At 37.7% G+C, this 15,047-nt stretch overlaps 1 protein-coding gene across 1 annotated transcript; it reads right to left on the bottom strand.

Annotated features, from left to right (window-relative positions):
- Positions 1-6,662: 6,662 nt before the first annotated feature.
- On the bottom strand, positions 6,663-13,596 carry LOC126820325 (3-oxo-5-alpha-steroid 4-dehydrogenase 1). The gene is made up of 5 exons (XM_050548191.1): positions 13,246-13,596; positions 10,669-10,832; positions 9,935-10,036; positions 8,953-9,103; positions 6,663-7,712 (listed from the first exon to the last, which is right to left on the bottom strand). Exons 1-5 carry the CDS (start codon positions 13,563-13,565, stop codon positions 7,646-7,648), a joined length of 804 nt encoding a protein of 267 aa, XP_050404148.1. The 5' UTR covers positions 13,566-13,596; the 3' UTR covers positions 6,663-7,645.
- Between the last annotated feature and the right edge of the window lie 1,451 nt (positions 13,597-15,047).

Raw genomic sequence — 15,047 nt, 5'->3', positions numbered from 1 at the left:
CTCGAAATACATTGATTAGCTCTGCTTAGCTTTGACAGGGAAATGTTAATCAATGAACTCAGTCAAGACATTCACCTAATGAAAATCAACATCAAGTTTAAACATTCTCAACTCAATTAAATGCAGAGTTGTTATGTTCCAAAGTCTTGACCAACCAAGTTGCTTACCGCTCCTTAGCCTAAGCAGAAAATTCTCATCAAGGTAATGATATAATGAATCTATAGCTCTTAGTTATAACCAAAGTCATCGGGCCCAACTAGGGTTTAAATTCCTACTTTTCTACACCGACTGGACTAATGAAGACGGATTTACCCTATTGTGCTGTGAGGGAAATTTTGCAATGACTCTTATTTCGAATTCCAACTGTCAAGAGTTTATTTGCGTGCACGCGAATGTGTACACGGGGTTTGTTTCTTTTTGTCCCATGAAAGCGACTAGACACTGTCCTTTTCAGGCCCTCCATTCTGTACCACTAAAAATAGGAAACCGCACCCGAAAAATCCCGAAAGACTTTCTCGGTAACAAACCCGAGATCTCCTGGTTAGAGGGCAAGCGTGGCAACAGGAAAGAATCCACTCCAAACTACAAAGTACATTAGGACCAAGGGGAAGATAATTATATCAGAAACACAATATTACCATAGCAAGAGTAGCTGTGAATAATGAACTGAAAATGCTCCTTACTAGGAATATGAAATCATTGAAATAATGAAAATACATTTATTTAACAACCGTTTTACCATTAAAATATATTTTGAATATGGTTAATAGTTAATCTAAAATAAATTAATGTAGAATAATAAATTAATAACTCTAACAGTATCTCAGACTTCCAATTCTACATTAACCCCGCACAAAACTAAAATTAAAGTTGCCCTACAATATCTGATTATCAAATACTATTCCAACTGTCCGTCTTAAGTTCCAAAATGTTTATCTACTATCCGTCTTGTCCTGAAAAGTTATTCCATTCCAATATCCATCTGATCCTAGTAAATTATTTCTTCTTGTCTCCATTGCTATTTACAACGGAGATATTTTCATAATATTAATAGCCTACAATCTTTAGGTGGTAGGCCTAATCCCACCCGAAACCCGTGGTTTGTTGCTTGGGGTTTACCACCCATATATAGATTAGTTTGGAGAATTATTTTCTCTTCCTTTAATTAGTGAATTATATCATGGAGATCCAGATAGTGTTGTCGGCACCCTTGTCCTGTAGGCTACTGCCACTGGGGATATTCTTCCATCGATTCACTGTATTTTCAGTAAGGAATTGATTCGTCGCAGTCTTTAGAGAATGAGATGTGTAAGCTTATACATTAATGATGAGAAGTTTAAATTGTTCTTGTGTTTAGTTGTAGGATTGAGAAAAATAGACGAAGGCCGGCGATTCATCCGTCTGGTTATCCGCGACACAAGTTTGTTACACAGACTACATGTTTGTTGCCGCACGTATTTGTTTGTGGGTTTCATCTAATCTAGTTAACAGTCTATTTCTTTTGTTCTGCAAATATCTTACACGTGCTGTTTTTAGTTTATATCCAACAAATATCCCAGTTGCAAAAGCTAATCCCATCAGAACCGCTACACTCTTCTCTGATATTGCCATACTTTTGAAATAAGAGTTGTCTTTTCTAATAAAAACACAGTTATGTCCCTTTGTATAAACCCGAACGTTTAAACCACAGAGTAAAAATCATAGAGGTGTATCCATGGTAAAAATGCCTCCTGATCCTCTTGTCTTGATACCATACATGCGTTGTACATAACGGTGAGGGGTGTTGGTCTACTGCCACTGAACACGTACGTGTTCTCCGCGTAAATCAAAAGTTCTATCCTCAAGCGGGAGGAGTCGAAGAAGGAAATTTCAGAAAATTAATCAGTCATAAAACCCTGCCTAAGGCACTTCAATTTGTGTTTTTCAATCAAATTATTTCTCATAAACAGTGATTGAAAGTTGAGTAAATTCTTAACCTGAGTCTGAGAATGCTTTGTGAACTTGGGGTCGGAGTCCTAGAACATGTTCTATTACCTTATTTTATATACTGCATAGCTATATCACATACATTGTACTTCAATCGTCCACCGTTCATTTTGCATGGCAAAATTTAATCTAGTTGACAAAATAAAGTGCCCGAAAACTAATAAAGCACCAGTTTTACCTTTCTTTTAATTGAATACCGCGAATTTGTACTGAATGATTATGGATTACATTGTTAGGGCATTAATCGTGAATGTTGTTGCATTAGTCTGATTGGAATTAAGGTCGGCACAGAGTGAGATTTCAGTTGCAAAATCAGTGGACAACTTACTAACGGGTTAGAATAGCAGAAAAGCGCATCTGCGGCGGTAAAGTTTTCAAAATTTTCTCGGGGAGGGCAAGTTCCCCATTCGCCGACCGCGGCTCCGTGAACTAAACAATTGATTGGTTGTTTGTAATTCTGGTCAGCTACGTTAGGCTATAATTAAACCACACCCAAGATGGAATAGCAGGAAAACACGTTTGCGGCTGTTAAGTTTTCCATACTTACTTGGGCAGGCGTAGGAACCGGAGGGACTGGGAGGCTACGCCCCCGCCCCCCCCCCCCCCCCTGATTCGGTGAACCGTCTAGTTTTCGGGCAGTGTATTTCCATTTTTCGGGCACAAACATCAGAGAATGGGGAACATTAAGTTGTTTTTTGCTTAAAGATACATTATGTAAGATTTAGATAGAGAACTAGCCATTCTTGCTACAATAGTTCGAAATTTCATTCAAATTACTCTATTGCAAGCGAAGATATTTGAAGGTTTGACAGACGTGTGCAATAATTTCAACCATCGTACTGGTTGATCGAAGCTAAATCTCGGTCCTACATATTTGATTAAATCAAAGTATCGCTAAACCATTCTAATCTATTTAATATCGGAGAAATCTGATGCCATCGAGAGCTGATTAAGGCCTGGATCACTTAATTATTGTCTAATTAATAATTTAGAAAACATTTCAGGCCTAAAGAAAGACCTGCAATAGGCAGATTTAGCTCTTGCATAATGCATGTTTAACATATTGTAAATTGATATTGTTGTGTATTTGTGTATAGTTAATTAAAATTAAACAACCACCACACCTGTGTGGAAAAATCGTTTTAGTCAATGATTGATTCATTCTGAAAATTCGTATGACAAAGAAAATTTTACGGGCAGATAGCCACAGTCCCCCTCCCGATCGTGTTTCTTATAGGAAACTTTATAAAACTATATATACTGTAGAGGTTAGTCAAGTTCTCTAAATTATGCCCTGTTTAAAGTATTGAAGTTGTTAGCTTGTACCGGTGACAGCGAGAACGGGGCTAATAAGTAATCCAAATATGGTAATCCCATGCTTTAGAAAAGTGGACACTCGTCATCCGCTCCTTCTTCTTACGCAGGGTAGCTTCAGGGCAGCTAACCAATCAGATAAAGAAAGTACTTAATCGCTTTCCTGGGGCCCAGTCTATGACTGAATGCACTTATCCTCCTAAGAAGAAAGAGCGGGATTTAAGTTTCTTTAGGCATCATGTGAAGTTCATAGAGAGACATCATAGGGCGGTCGTAGATGAAAGTTTAGCCGCATCGGCTTAAGGTCGGGATTCAGACAGCATTCCGGCGTCATGGGGGACGCTCCCGCAGCCTCCTTGGCTTAGAGGCTAGGAATAAGACATCATTCGGTGTTCCGAGGAATCAGACATCACAGAGCGGCCCTAGAGGGATGATTAGCCGCCACCGGCTTAGAGGCCGGGATTCAAACATCATGCGGGCCTTCTTGGGAGAACGTTCTCTCAGCCTCTGGTTCAAGGCCGGGATAAAGACAATATGTAGTGTTTCAGTCGTTAGGTCTGAGTTCTAGGTTTGTTCAACTCACATTGTAGATATTATAATAACTCATAATGTACTATTATAGATGTTATAGTTTCCTGTATTTCATATATAAACATAGTTATAAAAACAAAGCGTTCTTAACTTATCATTGGAGTGAAAGTCCTGCCGATAGTGCCACAACTTATATTTAGCTTATAATTATTTGATCGTAGAAGTTTTATACACAACGTGAAAGTCTAATTAGAGAAGTGTAACCATTGTGTCACTGGCCCTTTTCTGGAGGTTCGTGACTAGGGCGTGTCACAAAATAATCCTGCAAAATCACCTTACAATAAGGCAAGATGTAATTTATTTATTTTTTGTTTTTGTGATTATCGTACATGGAAGACATGACAGTGAGAGTTATTTTGGTAAAGATTCACAGTTTAACGACGTACATGTCATACCATGTGTTATCGAATGTAATAATACAAAAGAAACTTCAATTTTGCCTTAATTTAAGAGGATAATTAGTTTATTAAGAAACTTTTAGCCGCTTATTTGAATTCAAACGCAGTGATGGAATTCGATAATTTAAATGAATCCCTTGATCAGAAAGGATTCAATACACTCCTGTTTAAGGAAAGGTTGTGATTGGTGAAAATTGTTTTTGTCCCTAAAATACATGTAGTTGTCCAAGTTTACATCATACACTTATTTAGAGTAGTACAGTGCTATAAAGTGTACGCTTTACGAATCTATAAGATGATCATCATGTATACCAACATCATCACATTTTCTGCCAATTTGAGGCACCTCTCCCCCGCACCACCCCAAAAAAGCAAACCACTTGTCAAAGGGCATCCTATACCCTATGTTAGAGATTCACAGTGCTAGAAAATAACATTTTACTAATCTAAAGGGTACCCAATTTCGAACCACGTGGTTGTGGTCGCAAAAACTTATTTTGATCCCCCCCACCCACACCCTATATAAAATTATTGTGGCATTCCATGCCCACCCCTATAAAATTTCACGCCAATTTTCGGCAATGCACCTTAATTTCAAAACGATATCTTTGATATCAACATCATTAACTTTACCGCCAATTTTAGGCATTGCCCCACCCCCACCCCCGAAAGTAAACAAATGCTCAAGGACATTATATACACCTCTTTAGAGATGTACTTTGCTATAAATTAACGTTTGCTAATGTAAGATGATCATCAATTATATCAACATTATTACATTTCCCGCCATTTATAAGCAACGGACCGCCCTCTGGGGCACTTGTCCACGCCAGGGACCCGGGGACTAGTGGAGCCCGGAAGTAAGCCGAGTAATGTTTTTTTTTAAAAAAAATGTTGGTATTAAATTAATAAAAAGAAAATACACTGTTATACTTGATCGTAAAGTATACGAAACCCGGTGACTTTACTGAATGTGGATACCTATTGTCGTGGGTACGATTAGAATCGGATTCTGTCAGTCCACGTTTATTTGAAAAATTGGTGAATTAAAAACTGTAAGCCGTATGCCCGGACATCCAAGTTCAAGTTCAACATGATTTTGAATGTGATGATTTTGGCGTCTGATAGTCACAGTTTTTGTTTTTCTATTTGTTTGCGTGATTAAACATACATTATGCAAGAGCTAAATCTGCCGGTTGGCGGTCTTTCATTGGACCTGTAATGTTATATACACTATTAATTTGACATTTATTAATACAAAAAGACCTCTTAATGAACTCTCGATGTCATCTTATGTGTCGGATTCGAATCCGATTTGCTGCTCAACGGTCATTGGTGATTTAATCCAAAAATTGATAATCAAGACTATGTTTTTATCGTACCGACTTTAGTAATGATGATCGAGGCTAGACCTAAAATTCAAACACTAATATCTCGGTTCAGAGTGGAACAATTTGACTGGAATTTTCAGCATATTCCCTTTACATTATCCAGTTTTTAACTAGTATAGTGAGAACTGTCAGCTCTTTATCTATTCTGCCATAATGCCCCTTTAAAAGCTACTGTCGAAATCGTATACACCTGATTACTATTACATCAGTAAAACTAACGCATAGTGGGCATACATGTTCTTGTTTTAAATCGCATTTTCTCTAATTTTAAAGTGACCCGCAGTAGAGAGCATGTATCTTTCAAACATTTTCGAGGGTGAGGGTGGGGGTGGGGGTGCTTGTCCCGGGGTCTGGAGGGCATTCTGCTGCCTACAGCCATTTTCTACTTACAGTTTTTCACGTATCTCAGCAGCTGCTTGGTTTTCATGTAAATGCTGGAAAGATTTACCGACCTATATAAAAATTGAAGTATCTCAATGCAACAGGTTGGTTTTGTTTGTTCTAAAAATAGATATTTGTACCGACATAATTACTACAGGCTGTTTTGTCTGTAACCCATATAAACAAGCCAACACCACCTATACATAAGTTTTGCAGGAATCTGTCCATGGGCCTCTCTACAGTCGAATTAAATCCAAGACAGAAGAATATCTTTAGTTGATTTTTGTTTCTTTTCTCAATTAAACATACATTATGCAAGAGCTAAATCTGTCTATTGCAAGTCTTGTACTTTACTGCATAACTTTCCATCACGATTTAACGATTAAATGGATAATCGAGACTATGCAGTTTATCGTACCGACTTTAGTAATGATGATCGAAATTTTCAGCAAATTCCCTTTACATTTTCTAGTTTTTAACTATTATACCGAGAACTGCCAACTCGTTATCGAATCTCCCATAATGTATCTTTAAATGTTACATAATTCATTTGAGTACATTTTCACCTGGATTAGTCCATGAAAAAATAGATATTATGTGGTAAATGATAAGTAACTTTAATAAGATTGTAATAACAGTCAAGTAAGTAAAATAGTATGTGTTATAATATTAACTAAATTTAGTACAGGGCATTTTCAATCTAATTAAAATATAGATCTATATTTCGTTTCGTTTTTTATACTTTCGATGGCCTACACTACATGTAGATCTAACAAGTTATAGTGGGAGTTCACGTTCTATGACGTCAGGTACCAAGCAAGCGACATTTGACGCAATAACGTCAGTAATTCGATTAACCAATTAGCGACCGCCATGCTTTTTAAAATCTACTTTTGCTTTGTTTTGATTTCTATCGCTGGTAATGTCTACCCACAGTTCCGCGCAAAAAAGGTCAAACGCTCGATTTGACAGACCATTTGATTGGCTGACCCCTCATTTAAAGCAGAACACGAGTTAAATAACAAGTCTTTCAGATCCAAATGTAGTAAAGACAAGTAAAAACAAAATTTTGAACTATAAAAAACGAAACGAAATTGGATCTGTGTTTTAATTAGATTGGGGCATTTTTTTCTCCTACTTAATTGATCCAAATAACCAGAAAAAATGCCCCAAACAAACATATGCAGAGCATTTCTGCTGCTTTGACCTCACTCAACTCTAATCCTATGCATCCTGAACCTATCCCTATTGCTTTACTCACTGAACACACCCCTGCTGCTCTGATTTCTGAACACACCCCTGCTGCTCTACTTACTGAACACACCCCTTCTGCTCTAATTTCTGATCACACCCCTGCTGCTCTACTTACTGAACACACCCCAGCTGCTCTACTTACTGAACACACCCCTGATTGCTGTCGTTTAAGTAGAAAACAATAATAAAAAAATACACTATGTATAAAGCATAATCTGATTTTAAAAAAAAGTTCCTCTAAAAAATAAGCTAAAACATAATCACATTTGAAATACTCTGCATAAAATGGCAGCAATGGTATAAATACTCAAAATAGAAAAATGAACAATATTACAAAATGAATGGTATTAAAGCTTTTCTATCTCTTGGATAATCCTCAAACTTCTTTTTATACCATCTGAAAATGAGTGGAAAAAGTAAAATATTCATTAAATTTAATTCCTTTAAAAAAAGAGAGAGAGAGAGAGAAATGGGGTTTAACGTCCACTCGACACAAACTAGGTCATTTTGGGACTAACTTATGGTTTTAATTTTATTGGACATGCTTCAGACATCTGATAAAAGGGGCACTGCCAAATTGTGTGACCTTGAGATATTTGATTTTTTGGCTCTGCATTTTTACACGGGTCACAGATTTAGAAAAATTGTTTGAAAAGCAAACCTTTATCGGCAAAAATCCTTATTGCCTTTACCACTTAACTTGTATGTCCGAGAAACAGTACCGGATGGAAAATGGGGCCTCATGGGGTGGGGCAAAGGCCTCAAGGCCCTTCACAACATATATCATTCATGCAAAATGCAGTGAATGTAGACTTGATTTGAGGAGTCTAATCATTGTACTGGATGATCGCGTATTGGCAGGGGGGGGGGGGGTTCCATCCATTAGGGCTAAATCACAGCACAACACAGGGGAAAATATACCTTAGTCAGTTAAACTGTTTTTCCGTTTATAAGCATTTCTTATAATCCCCTCTGTGATTTTGTTCAGTCATCAGTAAGCGGAGGAATGTCATGCGGGCCCCCATAGGTCCAAAGTCCCAGGGCCAGATCACAAAGTTAATCTGATCCTACCGAGAAAGCATACTCCTCTCAGTATTTTGTTTGATTAGACCTGATCCCACTCAAGCACTGCTGGATTGACTGATGATTCCTGTCCCAGTTAATGATTGGTTAACAGTCAGATTAACAACCTATCCATTACAGCATTACAACTACTAGTAACTGGGATAAGCAGGAATTTGAAATATGTTAATGTACATGTTTTGGACGACATGTTTGGGATTTCTCTTGCCATTGCTCTAGGGATATGCCTAGAAAGGAAATGAAATGAAATGAAATGGGGTTTAACGTCCTACTGTTCTGCTCCTACTGGGCTAATGAAGACAGGCATACGCCATACAGTGTGCTATGAGGGAAATGTTGCCCGGGCAGCGGCACTATCGCCTACTCTTATATCAAATTCCAACATCCAAGGGATCTTTTACGTGCATTCCAATGTATACACGGGACCTAAGTTTTTCATCTCATCCGAAGGACTAGACAGCTGTCCTTGTCAGCCCCTCCATTCTGCATCACCGACAAGGGAAACCACATCGGAAATGCCTAGAAAGGAGCAAACTATAGTTTCTAGTCTTTACCTGTGGTGATGAATAGCTCTTGGTCCAATGTTACAACTTGTAAAAAATGCAAAAACAAAAGAAGGAAGAGACCATGCAGCTAGGGCAAAACCAGACCATTCAATAATTTCTCCTAGAAAATTAGCACCTGATACGTAGTCAAACATGCCACCTACAACAAAAATATTTCCAATGAACGTAGAATTTAGAACAATATGAGAGTGGACTAATGCTGGGTAGTACTAAAGGGATGGGCATGTTATTTTTTTTTTCAACAATTTTCTTACACACCAAAGAAACTGCACAGTTAATATTGTTGTACCAAATAATACATAAAAATTAGTTACATGTTATTGGCTCTATCTGTGTACATAAAATTTTAAGAGAGAGAGAGAGAAATGGGGTTTAACGTCCACTCGACACAAACTAGGTCATTTTGGGACTAACATATGGTTTAATTTTATTTCAATAATTCGCTTGCGCGTAGGGGTCTTTAGCAGTGGGAGGAAACCGGAGGACCCGGGGAAAACCCACGAGGTTGGACAGGCAACCCTACTCCTTGTCATGTACAACCGGGGATTCGAAACCACGCCAGTCGACTCAATGACAGACTTTATGGTACAGCGTGCGCACGCTAACCATTCAGTCATCCAACCCCCCCACATAAAATTTTAAATGGAGACTTCTCAAACCAATTAAAACAAATCAACACTTCTTTTTTTTCCATTTTGAGTGAAGTCTGTACCATTATAAGCCTGGAACTGTACACTGTACGCTTACGTCTGGCCCCCGGATTCATTCACTTGATCTGATATTTGTTTATTTCTTGCAATGTCTATATGTCCGCAGGTTATCTTGAAGATTTTGTATTGCATGTAGTGCGGTCCTCCTGCATTTAATATTAAGTTGCCATATCATATGAGTCTGTTATGAAAATCACTGCATTATCATTAAATTATATAAGCATTCACTAATAATTCGATTTTTTACAAAATTCTCCAACCTCTAGGTATCTTGTATCCAGTTTCCCCAGGTTTTCTCAGATTTCTTAATATACCATCAGACTGAATATTAATAAACATACCAATAAAAAACAGAATCAAACCTGAAAAAAGATAGAGAGAGAGAAATGAGGTTTAACTCGACACAAATTAGGTCATTTTGAGACTAACACATGGTTCAATTTTATTTCGATAATTCGCATGGGCGGAGGGTTTTTTTTTTAACAGTGGGAGGAAACCCACGAGGTTGGACAGGCCAGCCTACTCCTTGTCACATACAACTGGGGAAACGAAACCACGCCAGTTGACTCAATGACAGAATTATGATACAGCGCGCACATGCTAACCATTCGGCCATCCAACCCCCCTAAACCTGAAAAAAAATAAGATTTTAAAACACTATTTATCAATTATTAGAAGAGAAAGAAATTAAATTCCACACAGTCAGTTACTTTTGTTTGTAACAGTAACCAATTTTAAAATCACTGAAATCAGACTGTCTAGTGTTTAAAGAGTTTATTTTAAAACTTTTAAAACCCTTGGCAGTTGGAATTTGATATAAGAGTAGGCCATAGTGCCGCTGCCTGGGCAAAATTTCCCACACAGCACACTGTATGGCGTATGCCCGTCTTCATTAGCCCAGTTTAGGAGCAGAACAGTAGGACGTTAAAACACATTTTATTTCATTTATAACTTTTAAAAAATGATGAAATAAAAACATAAATAGCTAGCATACCACAACAGAATCGGGGTGACAGCCAATTTAGCCCATATTCTTCATATTTTGCCAGATCTCCAACCTGAAGATAACCATTTACCCCACAAAACATAACAGCCATTACAAAGGTTATAACTGGCGTTTTTTTTCCTCCTTGAATCAAGAATGGAAATATAAAACTCCTGTAAGACAATATTTAATACATTAATTATACAATATAACATATGGTATGGTATTAATCATACAATATAACATATTAATCATACAATATAACATATTAATCATACGATACAACTGTACTGTATTAATTATACAGTATAACATATTGATCATACAATATAACATATTAATCATACAATATAACATACGGTATTAATCATACCATGTATAACATATTAATTATTAAACCTAAGATATAATAGTATTCAAACAATATAACATTATTTATGCAATATAACTAGGAGGTTCTTGATTTGTTTTGGATGGAGAGTTTGGCAAGTGACAGCATTTAGTCATTTAGATGGGACAAAAGTTCAGGTCTTGTGTATGTTAGTGCACCTCGTAGAAAGCTTGAAAGTTTGAATTTGATCAAGAGGTGGCAAAAACACCACTGCCTTGGCAAAATTTCCGTCATATCACACAACACTGCAAATGACTATCTTCATTAGCCCAGTTTATGCAGAAATTAGAAAAGCAGGACTCCATTTCAATTTCCCATCTAAATTTTATTTTTTCAATGTTCATTTATATAAAAGAATATAAGTAATAAGAAAATATCTGTTTAAATCCTTGGTAAACAATTATGATATACCGCCACAAAAATAGGCCTATATTGACAAGTGGACACATATGTATGGGTCTACTTGTTCAAATCCGTTATAAATAGTGTTAAAACAAGTGCAGAGTGTGTTTATGTCTTGACAAGTTAGGTTTTATTCAGGAAATAGCAGGATGCCAGCACAAATTTGCCATGGGGCCCAATTCGCCAAGTGCCAGAATTTGACCAGATTTTCAAATTCGCCCAGGGCCCAAATTCGATGGCCTAAGACATTCAGTGAGTTATGCTGGTTAATTTGATACCACTTACATGGGGTGGATATACATGTATCTATTTCATACCTGTCTGTAGCCTGTATAAACACCTTTGCGTTCTATTAAGCCCAAAGAAAAGAACCTATTTTTACCATAAAAACTATGTCATCTATACATTGTTAAATTAATAGGCTATGAAATTTTTGACCTAAATTCTTTGATGTGCACCTCTATTACTAATACTATGCTTTTTTTGCTATCTTGCTATTTTGACCTCCAAAAAATAAACAATGTTGTGTTGTTTTTCAGTCATAGAAATACTATAATATGATTCAGTGTTTGTTTATAATAAAAAATTTTATGGCAATAAAATCATTTTTATAAAAAAAAGTTTTTAAATTAAACACTCTGATTCAGTCAAAAAGTAGAGTCAAGTCTAATTCAATACCAATGGGTTAATTTAACAAAAACTGTTGCATTGAGAGGAGGATGGGGGCCCAGTGGTGATCGAGTGATCTGTAACATGTGCATTTTAGATCATAAGGCTTGTAAACGAGTCAAGTGGTGTGGTTTAGATCCCGAAGCTTGTACATGACAACCTCATGTATTTTCTCCAGACCTTAGCTATGAGCAAGAAAATTATTGAAATAAAACTGTACCATGTTTTAGTCCTAAAATGGACCCTAAACATCTCTCTCTCTCTCTCTCTTTCTCTCTCTCTCTCTCTCTCAATAATACTAAACACTACTCCCACCAGCAGTTTTTCTTTAAACAATTTAAAATAACACATGCCACAAATACAAAACAAAATGAGCTTTAACATTCCACGTTTCTGCACCAAGCGGCTAGGGGGGGTGGATGGCCCAATGGTTAACACGTGCACGCTTGATCATAAAGCTTGTCATTGAGTCAACTGGCGTGGTTTCGAATCCCTGGTTGTACGTGACAAGGAGTAGGGTCGCCTGTCCAACCTCGTGGGTTTTCTCCGGGTCCTCCGGTTTCCTCCCACTGCTTAAAGACCCATATGCCCAAGCGAATTATTGAAATAAAATTAAACCATATGTTAGTCCCGAAATGACCTAGTTTGTGTCGAGTGGAAGTTAAACCCCATTTCTCTCTTACCAATAGGCTACTTAAAAAAGAGGGTGCATTGGCCAAGAAAGTTCATCCAGATTGTTCGGCGTGGTTTCCCCTTGTTAGTGATGCAGGACGGAGGGCCTGACAAGGACAGCTGTCTAGTCATTCGGATGGGACAAAAAAACGAGGTCCCGTGTACACATTGGCATGCACAAAAAAGATCCTTTGGCAGTTGGAATTTGATGTAAGAGTAGCCCGTAGCGACGCTGCCCAAGCAAAATTTCATTCATAGCACACTGTATAGCTTATGCCCGTCTTCATTAGCCCAGTTTAGGAGCAGAACAGTAGGACGTTAAACCCCATTTCATTTCATTTCATTTAAAGAGGATGCCAGAAAAGTACACTTTGTACAGGGGTACCACAAACACGTGGTTTTGATGCATGTTTCATGCATTATATATGTGATAGCCATAAAATAAAACTCACCTTTGAAAATAGTGAAGTAGATATAAACTAACCAATATAAGATTTGGTGTAGAACGTATCTGTGGGCAGTCAGTATAGAACAGAACATAAATTGGTATTAGAAAAGATGGCATTTCTTGAACAACCCAGGCAAACTTCGGATTGACACCAAAACCCCAACTTCCACTCGTATATCGTCCATAAGGTGCTGTGACAAATTGTAGAGACAGAAAAATTATAATCCCCCATACAATATATATTAAAGAAATCACATAAAATAGTCTTTTTTCGTCTTTCAGTAGTGACAAAATCATGTTTAACGGTTCGTCTGTAACAGCCATGATTGCGGGTTTATAACTGAATTGTTGTGTTCACGTGACATCTATTTATAGCATTTCGTAACTTATCACCCGATCCAATGGCTGGGGCTTGTAATAAATTCATTATTTTTCTAGGCTGAATAAAATTTGACACAGGACTTGCTGACGTAAATTGTTAATAAAATAATGCTGATATTTTACCTTCTTGGCGTCGTGGGTGGGATTCAAGTACCGGGATTGTCTACGTACAGTACGTATGAATGTTAACCAGGTGCAAAATTATAGACAAGCGCATAATTCAAGTGTCCATTAAAACCCCCCACACATTTGTCATATCCGCTAATATCGAGCATTTGTTTTAATAGAATGTTATTCCAGATTTATTAAGCCCACAAAGACAAATATACATTAGAGCATGTACAAAACAAGCAATTGTCGATTTTGGTTTTTTTACTTTCCGTATCGAGTGAGAGGTTTTTATTTATAATATTAATATTCCAAAAAATAATAATTCTTCGGTCTATCTGTTTTTAATATACACTGAATCAGTGTTCCATTACTCTCTGCATGTCTGAATGTTAATAAAAGAACAATCGTCTTGTTTCTGGGTCCATCTTCATTATCCTGGCTCCTTTATTATATAGGACGTTAGTTCGCTAACCCAGAGGTCCCGTGCATAGGCGTACGGGGAAATTTTTGACTCGGGGGGCGGTGGTGGTTGGTGCCCAAAAATTGTAGCTAGGTTCTTAGTATGTTACATAATAGTAATAAATTAGCTGTTAAATTGGACACATTCAAGAACGCAATATTATTTTATACAACTTTTACAAAGTACAATTGTGTGCCCAAATTTTCCCAGCATTTGGTGCCCAAAATGGGGGGCCCCCCAGCCCCCCAGCTCGTACGCCTATGGTCCCGTGTTCGATCCCTGCTTCGACTGGTCCAGTGAAGACGGGCATGCGCCACACCGTGTGCTATGAGGGAAATTTTGCCCGGGCAGGGGCACTATGACCTACTCTTATATAGGATTCCAACTGCCAAGGGATCTTTTACGTGCACGCCAATGTACACGGAGCTCGTTTTTTCGGCCCATCCGAACGACTAGAGGCTGTCCTTGTCAGGTCCTCCGTCCAGCACCACTGGAATGGTACGCCGGAGGCTCCGCTGGGGGGCATCAAATGGGCACAAAAATAGACCAACTTTACTAGAGTAAAATTTTGCATAGAATACGATGCCGAGTGGCAATCAGTCAGCCGTTGGGGCGTTTTGGAGATATTCGGGGTCAAAGGTCAAATGTGTTCATCCTTGTATAATGAAAAGAAGCTGAAAAGTAATCACACTTTCAATAAAAATGTAAACTAGCTAAATTCACCTTTGTAATTTGTGACCTTAGAGGTCAAAACGTCACATTTTCTGTTTTAGCACTGATTACCACCCGGAATCGTATTCTACGCAAAATTTTACTCTAGAAAAGTTGGTCTGGTTTTGTGCCCATTTGATGAA

The sequence above is a fragment of the Patella vulgata genome, chromosome 5, assembly GCF_932274485.2.
Source record: "Patella vulgata chromosome 5, xgPatVulg1.2, whole genome shotgun sequence".
NCBI classification, from domain to species: domain Eukaryota; kingdom Metazoa; phylum Mollusca; class Gastropoda; family Patellidae; genus Patella; species Patella vulgata.
Note: the sequence above shows the minus strand (reverse complement) of the source record. Positions and strands in the feature narration are given on the sequence as shown.